The 23,147-nt window shown below is 40.9% G+C and overlaps 1 protein-coding gene across 6 annotated transcripts in view; it reads right to left on the minus strand.

The window, feature by feature from the left end:
* mef2aa (myocyte enhancer factor 2aa) overlaps nt 1–23,147 on the minus strand; it is a 60,301-nt gene that overhangs the window by 28,532 nt on the left and 8,622 nt on the right. For all 6 annotated transcript variants that reach the window (XM_053318809.1, XM_053318811.1, XM_053318808.1 and 3 more), the window contains 2 exons: nt 13,600–13,818; nt 4,413–4,616 (listed from right to left, as the gene is read on the minus strand). In XM_053318809.1, coding sequence (XP_053174784.1) covers nt 4,413–4,616; nt 13,600–13,653 — 258 coding nt within the window. In that variant the 5' untranslated portion in view covers nt 13,654–13,818. The remainder of the gene's footprint in view (nt 1–4,412; nt 4,617–13,599; nt 13,819–23,147) is intronic.

Genomic DNA, 23,147 nt, shown 5'->3' on the forward strand with positions numbered 1-23,147 from the left:
AGGGCAGTGGTTAAAGTCAGTTACAAAAGAATCCGTAAGAAGCAAAGTATGATTCAGCTGAAGAAATGCATGCAGGGCCTGACATTCTGTAATGGTCAAAATTTACATATCTTATTGAATGATTAATACAGCCCCATTCATAACAAATGTTGATAGTAATCATGAAATAAAACTTAATGATAATTTTATGCCCATTTCCTTTCACTGTAGTGGTCTTATGAAAGGCAGACTGTTCCTTCATAAATAGAGAAGGAATTATCTGTTTCTCCCAGGTCACATTAACAGTGGCCACCCCTCTTTATCATGAGGAAGATAAGTAGAATTTCCATATGAATGAGGTTGTTTACTCTCAAAAATCATCAGCGCAAAAGACTGGCAAAAGAGCAGAGTTAAGTCAATTCTTTGCATTTGGTGAAGTATAGTTATTTACAATTACATGGCATTGTTATATGATTAAAATTATATTCTTGAATTGGATTAAAGGACCAGTGTTTAAGATTTTGGGAGATTTATTGGCAGAAAAATAGGCATATATGGAATATAATCATAAGTATGTTTTCATTCATGTTTAATCTCAAATAAGAGATGTTGTGTTTTTTCATAACCTTAGAATAAGCTTTTTCGATTTACAAATAGAGCAGGTCCTCTTGCAAGAAGCCCACCATGTTTTACTGCCATGTTCCTACAGTAGCTTAGAAAGGACAAACCAAACACTGGCTCTAAAGATGGCCTTTCGTGCTTTCTCAGAGTTCACATCCGATATATTTTCTTCTACATCAGGGGTCGGCAACCTTAGGTACGCGTGCAACGGTTGGCACGTCTTAGCATAGTCATTGGTACACTGGCAAAAGGAGAATCATATCAGCAGCATTTAAAATCGCCCATTAACCATGGTACCTGCTTTTATATGTGGCCTGTCTTCTTTAGTTTAACTGACAGCGTGCGCCTCCGCCCATATTTCCCACAGAGGCCCACGGTTCAGATGTGGTAGCCAATGGCATCGCGGCTAGCTAAGAAAACTAGAGTTAGGGCACTCCTCATGGACAGAAGAGTTTGGTTTTGTTTTTCAACGTGAACTTTGTTTTGAGAATGTGTGTCGAAGGTCAAGTTTTAAGGGCCATCCACACTAACAACGATAACTATAACTACAATGACAACAACGTGAGCGTACACACTATAATAAGGATAATGTTGTTGCATGTGGCCTATATGGATGTTTTTGTATTTTGTGTCATAATTTAACTTAATGTTTTAACTTATTGTTGATTATGGCACACTTATTAACGAGAAAAGTTAAAACTTGTTTGGAAGGGTTGGGGGAGGGATATTCAGTAAGTTGCAGTCTGTAACCTCATCACTAGATGCCACTAAATCCTACACACTGGTCCCTTTAAACCAATTCACAGCCCTGATTTTATAAGATTACAATTAAATGTTAACTTAATGTTGATTCCGTGTTCCTGCAAACTTTATTAATCCTAATCTAAACTATATACCTTAATTGTATTGAAATGCTCAAAGACAGGCCAGATACATGCTGAAAGGTGCCTGTGAAGTTACTATCTGATTTCAAGGCTTGCTCCTGGAGACAGGGGTCTTTCTGTCTGCAGCAGAATGGTGTGAGGTTATAGTGGAGCATGAGCAAAATTTCATTAGCTTCACTAGGGTGGGAGGAAGAGTAAATATCATTAGATTAATGTAATGACTAACGGCAGCATTTTCATTTGTGGTATAAACAGAATTCAATAAGAAACACAATAGAAACAACATCATAAAACTTTCAGTCATGAATGCGCCACTTCTTTTCAAAATGACACAACTACATAAAATTACTTCCAAATAGAATTTGTTTTGATTTGTACAGTACTGGCACAAAATACACTATGTATTCACTTATGAAGTAATTTTAAAAATGAAAAGAGGCCTTAAAACAATTAAATTCCACCTTAATATAGTTTACAAATGTTTGTGTGACACACACAGGTGAATACATAAAGAGAGAGATTTCATACAACAGCTCCACTTGTCGCCTGGAGTGTTGGTAAGGTTAAGACCACCGACACACACAGACACATACACACACCATAACACAAACACACACACACATAAAGGAAAAATCTGAGCCTACTGCTCTGCTTTGGACTGCGAGCCAAGTTTGAGACAAAGTCCATAGCCCTCCACTGGGTTATCAAACTGTGGCCCAGGCATGCATCCATCTGTGGAAAACATGGAGACTGTTCTCCAACACTGCACAGCTCAGCCTTTATCTACAGATGGTACTACTGAGCAGGAATGTGACCTTTGATTTACTTTCTCACACGGAACGAGCTTCCCAATGAAAAGTGGGAGAGGGTTTGCTGGCCTCCCAAACTCGAACAAATGAGCACATGATTGTTTGCATGGCAAAGATTGGTTTAACACAATTTAAAAATTTAGATAAGTGTCCAGAGTAAGTGTCCTCATGTGAGGCTCATTTCTCTAGATAAATGGGGGAGGGGTGGATTCTTCCCATCATTACAAATGCATCAGCTCCTCCATGCAGTGTACTAAGACCAGTATAGCTGAGATGTGCAAAGGCTGAAAAGACAGTCAGCAAAACAAGATTTCTCTTATCAAATGATAAAATCAAAGCTTCAACAAATTATCAACCACCTCTGACACTGGCTCTCAAGCCAAGTGAATAGTGAGGTTGTGTGGTGATGCTGTGAAGTGGACTAGATTGGTTACTTCTGCTCTGCTTCTTCACTTCTGAGCCTTGATCACGTAGCCAGCAGGCAGAAGGGGTTTTGTACATATCTGCAAAGATGCTGGCCGAGTGAACGGGGACAACAGCCTTTTGTGTAGCAGGGAAGCTTCTTTAGAGTAGCCAGAAGGGCTAAGTGGGAAATTAGCATGTGACCACTAGTGCTACATTATGCAGGATGTACATTCCAATTACCCCATGCTATCAACACAAACATACATCACATATATATGTGATATAACAGCCTGAGGGGCATGGCCAAACTGATCGGCAATGAATAACCCCATAATGATTCTAAATCATTGGTGTTGTGTTTGCAGCAAAGTCTCGCTTAAAATAAGAAGGCTTCCAGAGTCACGGCAAAAACAAATTTGTGGTCACTGTTACATAAGTAAGGAATGTATCCATGTATTTTTTATGCAGGTGAGCCCCTGCTCTGCTTAGAGGGCCCCTGATGGAGGAGTGACTGCGTGAGTCTACTGGATGCCAGAGCACTCTTCTGCAGCTCTGCCAAGCAGGTAATTCACAAGCAGCAGCAGCATGAATAAAAGATAATGGGCCACAGCTGACTCCTTTATGCTGCATGTAATTTCTCTAATTTCTCCAAGAGACAGCTAGGATTCTTGAAAATGTACATTCTCACATATATTTTTAAAAATATCTCTTAATGGGGCAGCAGTAATTTTTTCAAAAGTCTACGTATCAGTGGACAGGTGGCAGTAAAATCATTGCAATATGTGTTGTCTAATAAAAACATCCAAGAACAGAAAAGATAATCTAATCCCATTCTTTTTACTGCTGTTATTTGAAATAGACCCTATTTAAAATAATAGCTATAAAATGGATCTATACTATACTAGTGGTGTCACAATCCTACCAATAGACATTACATACATTGTATATGCTTTCATTTAAAATATCACCCTCTTAAAGCAGATATTGAATAAGCTAAGAAACCACGCATGTGCCAGTGAACGATGTTTGGAACAGGAAGTTTTCGTAATCATTGGTAATCATTTACTTTGGCTTTTACACTTTTGGCTGACAATTTTGTATGCTGGCATAACAAGTAGCATACTCTTCCGCTAGTCACTGGGCAGGCAGTAGCTGCCACAACACCCAAGTGCTTATTGAGTTTATAGAGCAGTATGGAATGTACCCAACACTGTATTTTCACAAGATACTACAGCAATATTCAAATTTTCTGTCATTAAGAAATAACTAGAGAAATGAGCCCAACAGGTACAAACAGTATCTATGGGAAACAGGGTCATCCCAGTGGTCAGCAGCTACTGTGTGTGCAGAGATAGGTTTTGCACGTCAGTTAATGTGGCACATGAGAAGCTGAACTTATCAGAGAGTGCAGACCTCCTATGCCCTATCTGAATGGAGACTAAAAGGAAACTGTTACTTGTCCCTCACTTTCGTATGTCTGAAACATTATCACTGCAGCATTTCCAGTAACAAAGGCTAATGTTTTTTATTGAATAAGAACATTTCATGGTCTGAATTCCAGCATTAAAATAATTCATTTAGCCTAAATTTCATATATTTGAATGACAGTTTTTTGTAATAAATTACAAAGAAGAGAAAGTAATTGATCACAGTGAGGGAAATGGTATGATGTGAACGTTTCCCCTCACAAAATAAGAAAGCAACGGTCACTCACCTCTACAATGTCAGAGTTGGTTCTGCTCTCATGGGGCTCGTTGTACTCTGTATATTTCAGCAACACTTTGTCCATGTCTGTACTGGCGTACTGGAACAATTTGTTAGAGCTGTTGAAAATGATGAGGGCAATCTCGCAGTCACATAGTACGCTCAGCTCATAGGCCTTTTTCATCAGACCAAACTTCCTCTTTGTGAAGGTAACCTGAGGAACAGAGAGAAACAAAGCTATTCATTAGAGAAAAAACTATTTTCATGATTAAAAAGTAAATCAAATGAAAGTGAACAAAACAGAAATGTGTACAATAGACACAATTTGTGGAAGAGTAACTGTTGATTTAGCCTTCTTATTTATGATGGAAAGTAGTAATTTATTTCTCTAACTCGATGCTTACCGTGCAATTGTCAGTGGTAGAAAACATATTAATCCTCTTTTACTCAAGTAAACATAGCATTGCCACAGTATAAAAATACTTAATTCTAAGTAAATGTATTGCATTAAAGCTGGAGCTTAGGTACAAAAGTACTGTTGGCAGAAGTTCTAAAAGGAAAAACACTTATTATGCAACAGAAAGGTTCCTGTTAGTGATATAATTTATATTACTGTATGGATTACATTATTGTTATATTATCAGAGAAACCAGTCAAAAGCTTAGGATGATGATAAAATACAAGCGTTAAGGACTCATACCAGAGCAAGCAGTTAAAAGAAGAAATCATCAAAGCCTTGCTAATGTAGACAAGGCCTTACTTCAGGTAAAGTTAAAATGTGGCTTCTGACAATGTATGACGTTCCCATGACCAAAGTCAAGAAGCTGGAAAGAACTGTCAGTACATACATCAAGAAATGGCTTGGACTCCTATGATGCCTGAGCAATATCGGCTTGTTGGGGAACGGGGCCATCACTAGCTCAACAAATTCTCCAAGGTAAGGCTGGACATGACCCTGACAGAAACTCAAGATGCCACAATATGGGTGGCAGCTTCCAGAGTGGCAGCAGGCAGAAAGTGGAACGCATCCAAGGTAGTGCAGCAGACGAAATCCCTTCTCAAGCATGGAAATATTGTCTCCCGAGCAAAACGGGGCCAATGGACAAGATCAGAAAACCTTGTACACAGGAACTTTGCCAGAAGGATCTCTGGGAAACGGAAGGAGGCAGACTTAGCCACATCATCAGAGCCATCTATGATGTTCTTCCCAGTGCTAAGAACTTGAACCAGTCACTTGGGATAGACCCATCATGTCTCATTTGCCAAACACCAGCACATACAGTACTTATTTGCTGCAAGACCAGCCTCATCCAAGGACACAACACCTGGAGGCACATCCAGTTTCTTCAGCAACTGGCACTAGTGGAATAAAGGAGGACTAACAAGAATGCCCTCTCTTCCCCAATTCCTGGCTTCTCAGACACCATGGCCTTTGAAGCAGAAGGAAATGCACTAAAGAGGTCAACTGCAAAAAAGCATCAAGCTTACTGGATACAGCCGGGGACTGGAAGATGAAGGCTGATCTCAGGCCGGATCTGATCTGGCGGTCAGCCTCATAAACAGGCCCTGTTCATTGTGAACGCAATGGTGCCATGGGAGGATGCAGCTGGTACACAAGTACACAAACACAAAAAAACCAAGTACCCCACTCTAGCAAATGAAGGTGCTCCCTGTGGAGGTCAGCTGTAGTGGTTCTCTGGCCATGTCAGCCAGCAGACTGCTGAAATGGGTTGGAGTCCAAAGACAGGCCCTATAACAGGCTATCAAGTCACTGGCAGAGGCTGCCAAGTGAAGCAGCAACTGGCTCTAGCTGAAAAAAACCCAACAAGAACTGGGTGGCAAGATGTCCATCAGCCATCAGGGGGGCTGGGACGTCAGGTGTCACCATCCTCTGAAGGAAGATGCCCACCTGATGACCTAAGTGAAGCTTCTATATCTACCCCCACTGATGGTTATGATTTACAGTCCGCATAAACAGGACTCAACTGATCCTTCTGAAGTTCTGTTGCCACTGGTTATGATTTCCAGTCCATATAAACAGGACTGAATCAATGACAGACGAAACCTGGTCTCGACTGATCCTCCTGAGGTTCTATTGCTGCTGGTTATGATTTACAGTCCACATAAACAAGACTGAATCATTGACAGAAGAAACCTGGGCTCAACTGATCCTCCTGAAGTTCTGTTGCTGCTGGTTATGATTTACAGTCTACATAAACAGGACAGACTCACTGACAGGAGAAACCAGTTTCAACTGATCCTCTTCAGGTTCTGGTGCTGCATGGGCCTTTCATTAAAACACCAAGGAAAGAGAGTGCCCATCTGAACCATTTTCCGTTACCCTGATTCAATGAATGATTGTGGATTATATTACGGGATTGTAAAACCGAGTCCTATGAGCTCAATTATATTATAGAGATGCTCATGCAGAAAATGTACATTTTTTGTCAAATGTTTATATAAAATGTATGGATAAAGATTTCTGCTCAGGTTTAAAATCTGTGCTACTCAAACTTATCTGAGTGTGTAAAGTGCAGGTTAAACCAGGAGAATACTGTACGAACAGTCTCATTGTGTTCCAACAATGTTAGTGTAACCAAGGTGACAGATAACAAGATCACTCCTCCTTTACAAAGCACTGCAATAACATAGTGCACGTCTGAAACATCTAGTTATCAGGCCAGAGGTCAGGGTTAGAGGCACGAGTCAGCGAGCTGAGTCAGAGCTTTGGCAACAATAGGGGTCCATACATTACTGTAGCCCCTGACTCCATATACGGAAAGCTATCTCTGTAGTGCAGCATAAGCCTTGTAACATGAGCTCTCAGATGGGACTTCAGGTCATACATCACTCCAATGGTAATGCAACCCTCTCTGCAAAGTGACTTTATGTCCTGTATCTCTGCAGCTCTGTCTCTGTGGTCGCTTCAGACCCATACACACATGTCATACTGTTACACCGTCTCTTTACATTATGCTACACTCATTTCTTAAACTAAAAACATCATGCACAAAGAGGGAAGATGATTTTTCCTTTGGTTTTCTAATTTTCTTTTTGGAAAACAGTTTAAAATTTGGCTTCAAATGTATGCTTGTCCTCAGTGCATGTGTCTTTTCTGTTAATGTGTATCATACTACATGCCTTGTGAATGTGCTAGTAAAAGCTGTGCTCAGAGCGCGGAGGAGTGCATGTGTCTGTATTCTCCATCAGTTTCACTGACCTACTAAGAGAGGAGTTGAGCAGATGAGCTGGCTTTGTTCAACTTTAATTGGTCACAGCTTGCGGCTATACCCTCATTTTAACTGGTATAATGCAGTATAATCCTATGTGTTGCATAGTGTCTGTGTAACCACTCAGGCAGTGGGGTCACTCCAACTGTGATAAATGAATTTCAAATCTTCCACACTACAGGTAATTATACAGGACCATTATTCTTGCTGTAGAAATGGAGGAACCTGTCCTCGTGTCATTTTCTATTCAATGCATCGATGTTACTCAAGCTCATATGACAAACCAAAGTCTAAAATGACATATCTTGAAATGACAAGGTTTAAATACAGAAGAAGCTGAATCAAACAACATGTTTTCTTGCAAATCGAAGTCACATAAAGCCTTTGAGCAAGTGTGGCTGAACAGAAAAAGCACTGTGTGGTTTTCATGTCATTCTGATGATTTGCCCGAGGTGAGTAGCAACATGGAGGCAGACAAGAGGATATGCTATGACCAATCTCTGGACTGTTTGTACCAAGTTAGAGCACCTGCAGTTCTAACCAGCTGATACTAGTCTCCTCTGACTAAACACCACAGCCGCCCTCTCGCTCATTTGCCTGCTTGCAGATTTGTTTGTTTGCTTAATCAACCAGAATGTAGGGCCTGTCATGTGGTGAAAATGATTAACAAATTGTATGCTCTTTAGCAGATGAATGTGGCTGTTAAGCCAGGGAGATGTCACCTTTCAGCAGGAAGCCCAGGATGAGACGCTGAGCGAGGACTTTGTTCCACCTGGATGCGTGGCAGAGTGCTGAGTGCAGGGCTGCTGACCCAGGCACCGCTTCATTTCAACCTCAGCAGCAGCATCAAGACTTGGTCCTTGCCCCAGCCCCAGCCACAGACACAGAACCTCTACAAAAGCTCGCTGCTGCTCATATTACCATTAAAGGTGACAACCACATTATTCATCTGTAGTTACACATTTTCCTTTAATAGAGAAAGAAGTGGGGTATTTTGTACCCTATTTTGTTCCTATTGTTATGATTTCTAAGAAGTGCAGCTTCATTTGATAACCACGACACAAAATAGCACAGAGCAAAAAGGACCAATACATTCATATATAACCTACATCCACCCCCATCTTTTCTGGGGTGACTGGTGAAACAGTGGAAAACCACAGACATCCTTGAGGTCAAGTAGGAGGTTCACTGGCAGAGCTTTCCTATGGTTCACCAAGTCAAAGACACCCACAAGTCAGACAGTCGATGTGGTCGATCCTATAGTAAGATGTGGTACACATGTAGCGTAGCACCCTGACTAATTTATGTAATTGAATGACAGGATTAGCCTCCGCTGTACTGTAAAGCTTTGCTGTACTACATACTGTACCAGTGTATCTTACAGCTGTTCAGAGACATCCAATGAAAGATAGGGAAGCCACATTTAAACTTCCAATAAATTGCAGCGATACCAACTTTCTCTGCCTTTGATAAGGTCATTATAACAACTCACACAATACCAGACAGATCTGTGACTGTACTAGCATTTCATTTGGACTGTGCCAGGCTGAAAACCCTGACCTTTTAAGATGCTCTCACAATGTCAAGATGAGCTGTTAATTCTGCTCACAACTCTCACCTTCTGCATTCCCAACTATTTCCCAAGTGCTCCACCACCATAACCTGTTTTTACTGTGCTTTAATTGAGCTTAGAAATTCATTTTTAATAAGCATTTTTTTTTACACTTTGAGTGTGAGTTTTATGTGTTTACAATCTGAATTTTATTATAAGCTGCACTATGCAAGGTGTTTCTGTAAAGAGACATACCCATCATATCAGTCTAAATCAATATGTTGTACAACAGCAGAGAAAATCATGTTATTTATCTACACTCGACAGCGTTGGGTCATCTATCTATATGCAAAATTGCAGTTCGTCCTGAGAAAATGCATTTAAAATCTATAGCAAGAGCCTTTGTGCCTGTCACCCATGCTTTTACTGCTATATTCAATTTGTGTTTTATTGTCTTCATCCTCCTCTAGACACACCCTGCCATTGAAAATTATATTGTATATAATAACATATGCTATAATAAACCCAACACACACAACCACACAGAGTTGATGTGTCAATCAAAAGGTCTATCAATGTCTGTCCTCAGGCAGAGGTGCCAAGATGACAAATAAGACATCTGGGACTGCGAGTGCAGCTGTGACTGAGGCATGGCAGGAGATGCCTGAGTCACTAACACCTTCAGAGGGGTGAGGAGCTAGCGGCCTTATTAGAATCTCATGTCACCTCTGACAGCCCCCATGGCAGACATGAGAATGGGCTTGAGAGACAGAGAGGTCTGGCACCAGCTGGCAGAGTGACCCGGGCCCTGTGGCTGCTGCCCTGGCTATGCAGCACCGGCGTGTGCGGAGCCTGGGAGACAGGCCAGGGCCACTGCGACTGTCTGGCTGGATCAGCTCTCCCTGGGAGAGAGGACAGCCCCAGGATCCCCATGTAGACAAGTGAGGGCACAAAGGCCTCGTCCACTGGGTGGGATTGACCTTGAAACCTACAGTAGCCGAGACTGATCCTGTTTAGTAAAGAGGATGACATGGTAGTTAACAAAACATAAGTAGGTTCCTAGAAACAGTTCTAATCAATAACAAGAATGATTCAGCTTAAATACAAACATTGTTCAACTTATTGATAACTGAAATTGTCACAAGAGACAGTGCACTTCATCCGTAAAATAATAAATAATTTTCCATCATCTAAAAGCACCAGCAATTCAATGAAACATCACAAGACATAACCTCTTTACGATACCCAACTGCAACAAATACAATCACCATCACCTTCTCCGACTTCATGTTTTGTTGCTTCGTCGTAGTTTTATGGAAACTACATAATTATCTTGAACATATACATTTAACAGAGTTTTTCTGTTCCAGCCATTGTCTATCAACAAGCTTATCAACAAGCTTTTTACCTATCAAAATATAAAGATGGCCGCTCAGAACTTCAGGAACAGGTGAAGGCTGAAAAAGGGGAGGTATGTTCTGAATAGAAAGAGAGAGACAGAGAGCTGCTCTGTGCCTACAGGCATCTGACGTGCCAGAGCAAAATCTAAAATGAACACCAGCAAGGGCAGGCAACCCTCCACCCAGCAGCAAAATCATCAAACTTTTAATGACTTGGGCAATTACCCCCAGTGAGCCTGCTTAACGGCATCCAGAGGACGTCACTATACACTGCTCACTAGGTTACACCAGATTCTTCCCTGCATTAACTTAGAAGACAAATGTCTACCACCTTCATATCTCCTGTTATCCACACAAATCATAACAGCAAATGAGCTTGACTCTGAGAAGTCGGCAAAAGACCCTGAAAATGCTCAAAGGGGGCCACTGGCTGTGCTGTTATTATTTTTTGTAGTTCATGAGTCGATGCCTCATACTCTTCTTTTTGAAGGCCATATTTCAGAGATCCACTGGTAAGACATTGTACTTTGCATATTGTAAGTAAGAAGGACATAGAGATTATGAAAAATGTAAATGTGTTTGAGTCTGTGTGTGATATGTGCATCTGTCTCAAAAGGTAATAATTGCTGTGAATACTATAAATCATCATATAATCATCTAGAGAGGTGCTGTTGTCTGGTTATTATCTAGCATTCATTTGCAATCAGCATGTGAAGTCTGGCTGATGACTCTGCTGCTGTGTTGTAGGACCATCACTTATGCAGGGCATGGCACAGGAACTGGCTTTTTACCATCTTACAGTATGCATGAAAGGACCTCTGCTGCATTCTCGTTTCATTCTGTACACCTTGCAGCAGAGATGCATACTTTTGTGTGCACACAAGGCACTGTATAAACCCATAATTTTTATCTTAATTGTTATTTTTGTACAATATACTTCTTTATTTGAATTGTAGATTGTGTTGTGATTATTAACACATCTAACTATTGGTAATGGCTTGAAGGAAAATAAAAAATATTAACTGAACTCACAGCCTGTCGCAACTCTGCTCCCACAGTTCCTGACAGCAATAACAGACCTTCTCAGCCTGTGCCACAATGTGTCATAAATCCTGAAAGGTGAACAGCCCTCCCAAAGCACTTGCAGTGATAATGCAAGGAGTCCCCACTGTCTTCATAAAACATCATGTACAGCAATACTATCTAATTAGCCCACTTATTGAATTCTTTCATTTTAATGCTATGAGTATGGATAACTAGCAGCAGAGCAACATAGATAAAGATTCAAATTGTCTCCCGACAATGGGGACCATATGCTAATGGCTATTCCCCCCTGGTTACGAGCATGCCCCAGGGAGATGGCACTGTGTGCTTCATGGCCCATGAAAAAAAGAGAAACACACACAGGCATACATCACTTTACAGCATAGCTTTATTTTAGCACAGCAGCCTATTGTCGTAGCAGAGTCTCTGCTGAGCCAGCTAAAACCTACTATATGCATGCTGAAGTGCGTGTGCTCTGCTGATAAACTTTCTCACAAATTACACTGTGAGAAATTTAAAATCTGATGCAAACACTAGACTTTGGGCGACACTTTAATAGTAGGCAACATCTCTCTGCAGCCCCACTTTTTTGCACAACAATAGGGAAAAATGTCATTCTTTTCATATACGAACTAAAAAGAATGGACCATCTGAGGGGTTAACTTGCTCACCTAGCGATCATTTGACAACCTGTTTCCATGTAATTTCTTCTATTTCCATTTTTTCACTGCTGTCACAGGTCATTGCATACAGTGTAGATACTAGAAATGAGCCAGGAGTTATTCCTCGCCTGCCCTCCTGTTTGGATCCCACCCAGAGCCAGGTGTTACACTGATAATTGGCCCACAGTGTGGATTTTTGTTTCGCACTTGGCTGAACTGCTAGCCTCACAGTAACAGACACAAACACGGTCGGAGTACCGATTGGCTGGTGCGGTGAGCTATCACGTTATATCCCTCAGGAGAGAAAGCTCTACCTCCATTACATTTTTGTGTTCACAGCAAAAAGTTGTTCCACCTGTGAAGGAATGCAAATGATATTTTAAGGGGGCATTAACAAAATGCGTTCTATTTTTCCCAAGCGAAACTTCATCTTCATTAATTAGTATAATTTGTCAAAAACTGAACTCACCGTTCCTCAACTTAGTTCTTAAATCAAATGGAGTATAGCTAAAAAATAAATGGACCCAGCCTCCATGCTATAGATATCCAAGCCTGTTATTCTTGTTTCAAACAGACCCAGGCTGTTTTGTACAGTGTTTTGCTGTTTAGGAGTTTATATTTAATGTGAGCAGACAGAGTGAATTCCAGTTCTCTGCTTCTCTGTGGCTAGACGAGACCAGTGTAGCCAAGGCAGAGAAGGGTGCTGTGTGTCCTGCTGACCCACCCTGCAAATGAGAGGGTTCTGTGGTGCAGTGGCTGCTCCTAATTACTACCAAACAGCTGCAAACACATAGGGATACAGCGAAGGGGCCCAGCCATACTGCCAGGCCAGTGGACAAGCCCAACAGTGTGGGGAGGCCACAGCCGTCCTGCTATGCTCCACGCTACCCTCGGTTCACTCCCACGCCATGAGGCCCCCACTGCAGCCCAGCGCTCCTGCTGCCTCATCAACTTCTCTGGCTGAAATTGCAGGGTGGCAGGGGAATCATGTCTGTAAATACAACTGCACTGACAAAGAAATGTCATGGTCCCTGTTCAGCTGGCTGGGACATTGGGGAGGGAGGTATGTCTGTTTAGATCCAGGCACACCATGACAGCTGCTGAACTCTGGTCCAAGACAGGAAGTGAAATGGAGGGAGACTATAACCTTCAGACAGGTACAGAGCAGACTTTTTTCAAACAGACACAAAAGAAAGACACAATAAGATCTTGTGAAATAAGACATTTTATACACTGATAGGACTACTCAACACCTGTTAAAAAAGTAATTTTTTCTTGTTGGCGTACAAAATCAAATTTTTGCACTCACCTGTCTGTTCCTCTCATCCATGATCCTGGTGATCTGTATCTTCTTCCGCCCCATTGCTGCGTCCTTTCCCGTCTCTCTGACACTTCGACAATATCAGAAAAACAACACACTGTCTCCCGCCGCTCTCCTAGCACATTGTGCAACAGTCTCTCTTTTCTAGTATACACTCTTTTACTCTTCTCAATCCACTCTCCGCTCTTCAGCAGACCACAGCACGATCTGCAAGAGGACAAAAAGAGAAAGACAGAGACAGAGCGGGAGAAAAGAGAAAGTTAACTTGACACTCAACAATGTCTCCTTAGGCACTTCAAAGCACCAGAGCTCTGTGTTCTGTTCTCAAAACACATTCAGAGTATGAGACCCACATGTTGTTCCCTTATCTTCACTACTGTTGCTTTTGAACAACAGCTTCACACTTACAGAGCAGCAGCTATCATATTAGAACTATACATAATTAATGCATTACTTCAGACAATAGCAAAAAGAGCATAACAAAATAATAATAAAAGGCTGTGTTTGCAGCTAATATTTTGAATAATGAAACTAGATTCACCTAATCCCTATGCTGTGAGCCTTATAAATCTACGTCCACCTTAATAGAGAAAGTTTATCTACAGTCCTCTTCTTGCACTGACAGAGCAGCAACATTTTCTTGCCCTTCCTGAGCTGACCCACCAGCTTTGCTCTTAAGATGATTAAGAGAGCACCCAGTCTGTGGTTGACAGTAGTTGAAATCTCCTGAGCAGGAGGAGAAGCCGGGTGGGAGGTGGTGAGGGCTTAGAAGGATGGGGGTTATATTCCCACATGAGCTTGTAACCTGGCCAGTGGTTCAGACCACACTGTTCCCAGGGGAACATCTAACGCTGTCCTGTCTCTGCTTCTCTGCAAGAAGAGATATAGCCCCCTCCCCGGAGGCACATCCATCACTTACACCCAGCAAATAGAAAGTGTCTAAACAACTACATTTCCCCTATGAGTACAAATGTAGAAAGGTTAACAACTCAGGCCATTAGATGCAGTCAGCAGTTGTGAGGTGAGGAAGCCAGGGGCCGAATTGACAGTGAAAACGAAAATGACCAGTTCCAGTGGCACACAATCATTATGGGTTACAGATGGACTGGCATTATGGTGTCTGGCTGTCTGAAATGGGGCTCCACTGTAGGCAAACTTGACTGAGATCACCTCACTAACTACCCACGCATGGCTGTCGGGGCCAGGAAAGTAACCGCCTGAACCCCCGCAAAGAATTTCCCCAAACCACATCACAACAGGCCAGAGAGAATGACGAAGTTCTTGTTCATTCACCATTTAACACACAAACTGACAGAGCAGTGTTTGAATTAGAGGGAGTTGAGTGAAGTTCAGCTCCTCCACCCTGACAGTAGTATTTGTGTCATTTAGAAAAAGGGATAATTACTTATCTTTCGACCTATAGTTTATTGGTATAGCTATATCAACTTATTAAGTGAATTCACTGTTAAAAGTCAGTGTTTTTCTTTAAAGGTATACAATGCAGAATTTGTCAGTTGGTGTTTGTAAATACAAAGTCTGCCTCTCCTCTGCTCAACAATGCCAGAGCAAGCTGATCACTGAAAAGCTGATCAAAAAAAGGTTGCTCTAACTCACAGAGACACTTCTCTAGAAGAGACATCCTGTCTGTAACTAACAGGCATCATACACTATCCTTTTAACAAGGCTGCATTGACTGCAAAAGCTAACTGCTAAGCTATGCTAAGCTCGGAGCTAATAAACAATGCGGCAACGAAAAGCTAGTTACCCACTTACACTTGTGTCATAAAGATAATTATCAAAATTATTGTGATCATATTTTTTTGTCATATCGTCCAGCCCTACCACCACACATTCATCATACCACATTCTAGTGGGTCATACGGGATTATTTTTGAATGATCCCATGTTATTCAGAAACGTATAAAGAGTATGGCTTTATATAACAGAAATTTTAAATTTCTCCAGTGATCTTGTTTTGTACATTTCAGGTAAAAAAGATTACCTCCCTCAGATTTCAAAACAAAATTTAAAAACAGAGTTTCTGTTTTACACATTAGATCAAAGCTTGTCGCTAAAGACAGCAGGCCACTATGTTATATTTGATTTGTATAATGAGATAGTCATTTCTCAGTTTTTTATATAGTATGTGATCTGTTTTGGTGAAGCTATTACATATGTGTTTGTGGTCATATCATAGCTTTATTTATCTACATGCTAGTTTACTGCATTTGGTGTTGAGAGCTGGTCTGAGTTGGAGTAACCACAACAAATTCTGTTCTTGGAAAGTGTGCTTACATGAATGTGTGCATGTTTATCATTGTGACATAAACATAGCGCTGCATCCACAGAAAATTAATTTACAACTATTTTGATAATCAAATGATCATTTTAGTCAGAATTTAAGCAAGAATGCGAAAAAGAATTGCTGCAGCCTCTAAAATGTGATGATTTGAAACTTTTTTGTGGATTTTGGACTATTGATCAGACAAACCAAGACATCTGAAGATGTCACATTGGACTCCTAGACAAAAAAAAATCACTATTTTCTGGTATTTTATAGACCAAATAATTAATTGTTAGTTGAGAAAATAATCAGCAGATTATTCAAAAATGAAAATAATTGTTAGTTGCAGCCCCACGAGTGTAAACAGTCTGCCTTACCTACAATAACTGTCTGCTCCTCTAAAACACTGTAGCCTTGCTCATTTTATCAAAGTCCAGTAAAACTGTAGATCAGAAAGAATTGAGACACTCTCACACATACGCATGCATGCGCACATCCTTTCCTGTTTTTATACAGAGGAGCTGTCACAGCACGACAGTTCAAGTCTAGAGGCATAATAGATTGTGTCATGACATTTGTCTTACACAGATATGAAATGACAAGCTGAGAGGGCCTTCAGACTACAGGTGTGCCATGATGTCAACATAGTGCCCACATTCATCAAAAGTTAGTCAAAAGCTATACTGTAACATCTTGCTGACAAAACCTTATTTTCAGGGTCCACTTAATCAAATACTGTGGCTTTGATCATATCACAACACACTTTGCTGTACATGGAATAACACAATTTTATTCTCTAGAACTAAGTGGGAAACTTTAAGCTGGCACCACTACCCAGATAGACATGACAGAAGATGGTCAGATTACAAACGAGAACAATGTCTGTACTGTAGCAGAGTACATGTTTATGAGGTGACACTGGCTTCTCCTGAGTGTTAGAACAGGACTGTTATTGCCTAAATCATGTGCTCTTTGTGTGTGTGTGTGTGTGTGTGTGTGTGTGTGTGTGTGTGTGTGTGTGTGTGTGTGTGCGTGCGTGCGTGCGTGCGTGCGTGCATGCATGCATGTGTGTGAGAGACAGAGAAAAAAGTAACATACAAAGACAAAAGTAATGGGCACAAAATGAGCCTAGAAGCAAGAGCAGACCAACACTGCTACTTGTGCACTCTATATAAACAGGAACCCTGCTGCAAAAGTTCAACCTCAGTAAGTGACATATATATCATCCTGCAAATGATGACAGGTAAAATAATAGTTTGGGTCATTAAACCTTGTTTGTGGAATGTTGTACAACAGCATATCATCTCATTCTCTTTAAAAAGACCTTGATATGATACACCTGGACCACTTCAATATAAACCAGTCCAGCACTTCTGAAAGATGCTTACCAAACATTTGTAACGCATAAATCAATGTGCAGAAAATATGTCGCCATGGGAACAACCACATCAGCTTGAAAGAAAGTCAATATGACATGTCTAACATGATGACTCCATGCCTTACTGTGCTTTCTACAGTTAAACATGCAGTTTTGGCATATACTGTATCTGGTGCTAGGTAATATGACCAAACATTTGTATCATGGTATATTTTCATATTCTGGTGGTTTCACAGTGTACCATGTTTTTTTGTTTGGTTGTTTGTTTGTTTTGTTTTGTTTTGCTTTTAGGCATGGTTGGCTTATTCTTCTGTCAGGAATACAGACTGTCCCCAGTCACTTTGTATGGTGAAGCATATTTATCTGAGCCTGACTACACATAGAGGAAACTGCTGGTGTTCCTGCAGTGACTTCACTCCTGAAGATTGAAGAGGAAAACTTTTTCTGTAGTTGGACCTGTTGCTATCAGACTCAGAAAATCTAACTGCCCACAGATGAGAACCATCCCAGATGTGTAACTACCACACATGGATTTATTTATCGACAGTCGTCCTGCAGATTGTTTCACCTCCACAAAGAAATTGGAAGCTAATTCCTGTGTTTACTTTTGTTAAGGGTCACAAATCATGTTTATTTCTAAAGCAGTAGGAGGCTGGCGAAGGTTGCCTTGATAACCGCCATTATCACAAGGTCTCATCCATCCGAGTCTTAATCTTAATCTCAATATCAGAACTACCCAGCTAGCGGACAATTATTAGTGTCACAGATTGTGTATGTGTCACAAATTGTTTTGTGCCATTGTGTTTTGTCTTGTTAAAGGGAGTTAGTTGTGGGTTATTATTAATTGTTGTGTTATGAAGTTATAAGCGTTAGTAAGAAGGTTGCCCAGTTGAAAGGGGTCCACCAGACTGTAGCGCTCTTTGCAGCGATTCTGCAGGCCTATTTGGCTGCTCATTGAAAGAGTTACAGAAATTGTTTCAGCTATGCATTGGCGTGGTGGTATGAAAAATTTAAACCATACAGTAAAATAAAAGCGGTACACCAGTCGGTATACCACCCAGCACCAACTGTATCTATACAAGAAGATAAGCATACAGTTACAGTAGTTTTTGACAACGGACATGCTGATCTGCTGTGAGACTTGTAAAGTGACAGGAGGGCCAGTCTGCCTCCTCCTCCCTTAAGACAGACCATTGAGACACTGGGAGGCCTGGTGACAGGCCTGGCCCTTTCACAATCAATAAAACATGCTCAATTCCCAGTGTAATTACTGAATCCAGCACATCCTCCTCCCCTCCTCTACTCATAAGCCAGTGTTCACTCCACACAAAGTTGAGGCATTACTCCCTCAACTGTTGTCCTATATAAAAAGGTAACATAAAATAACATTAGATTTATCTTACAGGGTTTACCTAATGAACAAAAAATGAGGCCAGTGTTATTCTGTAAGTTAGTGGTGTAATAAACTGAATCAAATAAATCTACACAACTATAATCTCAACTATACTCATTCTACACTCGAAGCAACTAAATGAAATCTAATATATTAAAGGTTATTTGAAAATCCTATCTGACTTGCGTTAAAGAAGCACCCGCTGTGTGCAGCAAGCATGCCTCCACTTCTTTGAAGGTGATGGACAGCAGCCAAAGTCTTGAGCATAGCCGTGACAGTTGCACTTCCTGTGCAAGGCAGTGTTAGCTTCAGTATCCTACCACAGGCCGTGGGCAGACAAGACTCAACTTCCTGCCTCTCCACTTCCTGTTATTCAGGACACTTTTGCGTGCCCTCTGTGGGAGAGTCAATGGGAGCTGGAGAGATGGAGAGGACGAAAAAAGGGAGGGACCACCTTGGGGACACCCTTCCCTTCTGATCCTTTCCCTTATTACCGTCCTGGCTGTAAGTCCGAGACTAAACAACAACAGAGGTTCATCTCTTGTGGCCTCACTTTGTGTGCTTATTATGTTTACTGGAAGGATCATTACACTGGCTGGACGACATGCACACGCTGCTTTCAGACACTCACTTTACAATTAGTAGGCAGGGACCCTTCCTTGTTATTCAAACACTCCACTGGTTACGTAAGAATGAATCACAGCTCTCACAACACAAGTTAATGTACACTGAAACAACATGATTATAACAGAGCTACATTTCTTGCAAAAGCCCCATACAGTAATCTGATGTGCATTGATATGAGGATTCTGTGAAATAATCCCTGACAACGTTCTTAAGTGTATCACACTCCAAGTGTCAACGCTCTGGCGTGGTTATGATTAGTTTCTGGCAGACTGAAGACACAAAGTGAAGCAGCCTAAATCCACAGTTTTACCCATTTGTTTCAGTGGAGCCTTGACACCAGCGCAGTAGGAAATGAACATCCAACTCTTTGTTATTGCTTTCATCAGGAGGTGCTGTACCTGTAAATGGGGCTGTTGGCCAGAGGGGAGTGGAGGTAAACCAGCCCTCTCACGCTCTCTCCCTCTTCCCTTTTGTGAGAGCGTGCTTATCTCCCTCTCCAGCAGTGAAAGGCAGGATTGTGGCCCCAGCAGCATCACTAGTGTTAATGTCTCCTGATGCTAATCTGACACATGGCTGATCCTTCAACAACCACTTTCTCCAATGCTTTTTTCAGCTTTCTTTCTTTCTTTCTTCCTGTCTTTCTTTCTTTCTTTCTTTCTTTCTTTCTTTCTTTCTTTCTTTCTTTCTTTCTTTAAACTCCTGTTATCCATTCCCTCACCTCAGTTTCCAAGGCAACTAATGAGATATAATTAATAAGAGCTATTGCAAGGGCATGCGAACAAAAAAGTGAAAAAAGGAGGCTTTGAGAAATGTAGAGAGAGGTGGAGCAGTCTGCAAAACATGGACTTTCTGCAACACTTCCCCTTCCTCTGTAAAGCATTGCTTGGGGTGACATTTCTTGTACTGAAGAATGAATTAAATAACATTTAATGAAGGGGGTAAAATGATTATGATATGAATACCTTGAAGGTGTTGAAGGAAAATCAAATACATATAGTTCACACAAAAGAAACCCCTGTAGGCTACAATCTTGAAATAGTCAGACTGTAAATTTAAGACTTTTTAGTAGATTGTTTGCAGGTTTAAAGCTACGTAAGCAGGTCATCAAACATCATTCTTGTCTTATTTCATTAAGCAATGTTTTCTCCACATATTGAATCAGTCTGAACCTAACACAATCAACTAAGATATAAAAATGTATTGTTCAAATGGAGACAGTGACCTGCACAGTAAGGACAGTGACAAAGCCAACAGTGAGAGCCTGCACTGAAATGGCAGCCAAGCAGACAGCGAGTGGTTAATCTGCCTCGATGACTGGTAGCTCAGTCCAACTCTCCAATGACCCAGCTGTAATCCCACATTGGATCAATGCAAGTTCAAACAATCCTCCATGCTGCTAGCACCTTGCTTGGGCTGGGGGATGGTGCTGTAAGACAGGGACCAAGAGACAGAAAGCTACTTATCACCTCCAAAATGACATCAAAAGGAAAGAAAACCCCACAGGAAGAACCTGTCCTCACTGAGAAAATGTTTCACTGTAGGCCACATTATTCAGTCGCTCTTCAGATAAATAGTGGACATGTATCCAATCTACAAAATCTGAATGACGATGAGTGGATATAACAACCAATAACCAAAGGACATCATATGCTGACAGCATTACCAGACAGACATCCTCCATCTCACTCTCACAGTACTGTCAGGGGATGAGAGGACTATGCAAGGTGACTTTGACTAAGTGCCTTGGGGTTTCATGAGAAAACGCCATTGACATTACATTAATTTCATGTCTCTTTTTTAACTGACTTAGTGCCACAGAGCCCTGGATAGCAGGAAAAAAATGAAACAGACATTTTTTGCTTTAGCTTCAAGGCACAGACAGCAGGAATCTAGAGGCCACAAAGACAACAGTGACAAATAGGTGACATGATCAGCCACCAACTTTTTCCTTTAAGAGTCATTCCACAGAGGTACGAGACATTCGCTCACCAGAGTAGAATAAATGTTAGTCAGAAACTTTCCACTACACTTCACGTATGTTTGGGTTTGATAGCAGGTGTGTGTATGAAAGAGAGGCAGAAAGATAACAAGAGCGAGAGAGAAAGGGATGCAGAGTCAGACAGAGTGGGAGAGAGAAGACAGTATGACTGTGTTAACTATGTGGAAAGATGTAAGGAAAACAAGACTAAAAGAAGCACCCCACGCTCATCCCATCCCACCTCTGTGGTAGTGTGCGGCAGCGGCGTTGTAACATAATTACTGCTGGGACACTTCTATTCCCAATGATCCATTTGCGTCAGTCAGGTTTTCAAGCCCAGCCAATGAATGGATTCTCAGTTTCTCAAGGATAAAGAGATGACCCTCTCCTAACAGTTATATCCATTTCATGTAGAAAAGCTACTACCTCTCAAGGTAAATCCCTTGATGCATATTTTAGTGAAACTTTTATGAACAAAGAAAATGATGGTAACTTCCTTGATGCAAGAGTAGGGTGATGAATTATGTCTCATTAAAAATGAATGCACTTGACGACTGACAAATCATAGACATGTAGTACAGTTTCCATAATGTCCTAATAACCCCGCTTGGTGCCTCTCTTATTTTACAGTTACATTCGAGTAACAGAGCTAAGCATCAGATTGTATGGAACATAAATATACCCAATCATCGTTTAAAAACCCAGCAAGTCATTACACAAGAGCATCCTCAAAAGCTGGATGAAAATTATTTTAACGATTTTATTTTCTAAGGGTTAAAGTGTATTGAGATAATTTCTTTCAAATAATTTATGCTTTCATACAAAATATTGTATTCGTGTTTTTCTTGTGTTTCACAAAAAGAGCTACCTGGATCACAAAATACAGTTGAAATTTGAAAAACTAAAAGAATCGTAGCAGCAGCAGACAAAAAAACATCCAGATGGGAGCTGCAGAAAAACATTCAGAATGACCTTGTGGGTTTTTCAAAGATCGACATTCATATGTCAGAAAATGCTTGCTTAGCTGTTTGACGCAAATGTAATGGTAATACATTGGAGCTAGTGTCCAACAGAGTTTCAACCTGTTTGCAGTGGTTCTCAACGTGGGGTCTCATAGCCTAGGGCTCTTCAACATAATTTGCTATAAATTAATTAAGCCAAGCTGTGCAATTAAATTATAAAATAAATAAATATAAACTCTGATATGATCAATGAGGACCTGGTAATGTTTTTAAAATGGGGGAGAGTAACCACGAAAACCAAGAATGCATCAAGAACAGTCTCAAATTGGGTGGCTCAGCACAGGAAATGGTTAGACTTTTGTGTTTCATATTTGAAATAATATTTATAAATTGTAGGAGGTTGTAGGTTACTAGGTCATCATCAAGGTCAAACAAGGACAGACTTTAATTTGAAATTTAAAATTATAAAAATAACGGGACATTTACCAGTGCACGCTTGACGACGTATAACAAAAACAATACGCTAGACTCGTGGGTCGCTAACCATGGCTAACCGTGGCTTAAAAAGTTCATAGCATCCACTGACATGTACACAAACACACAAACCAGAAACGAGGCTTATGTCTGAGGTTTGGAACTATTTCTAAGTGTGGCCTACGGATAGTAAATTTGCAATTTGCAAAGACTGCAAAGCAGTATAATAAATATGGCAGCCATATTGGCACTTTTTTCCATAACTTAAGTTGAAGTTGTTCTCTTATTTTGCACAGGTATCACAATAAAAAAACAGTTTTGGTGTAAAAAGCCTGCATATATCGGTATCGGGTGGTATCGGTATCGGAAATTAAGAGTTGGACAATATCGGACTATCGGATATCGGCAGAAAAGTCAATATCGAGCATCCCTAGTTTGAA

Source organism: Scomber japonicus, chromosome 5 (genome assembly GCF_027409825.1).
Source record: "Scomber japonicus isolate fScoJap1 chromosome 5, fScoJap1.pri, whole genome shotgun sequence".
Taxonomy (NCBI): domain Eukaryota; kingdom Metazoa; phylum Chordata; class Actinopteri; order Scombriformes; family Scombridae; genus Scomber; species Scomber japonicus.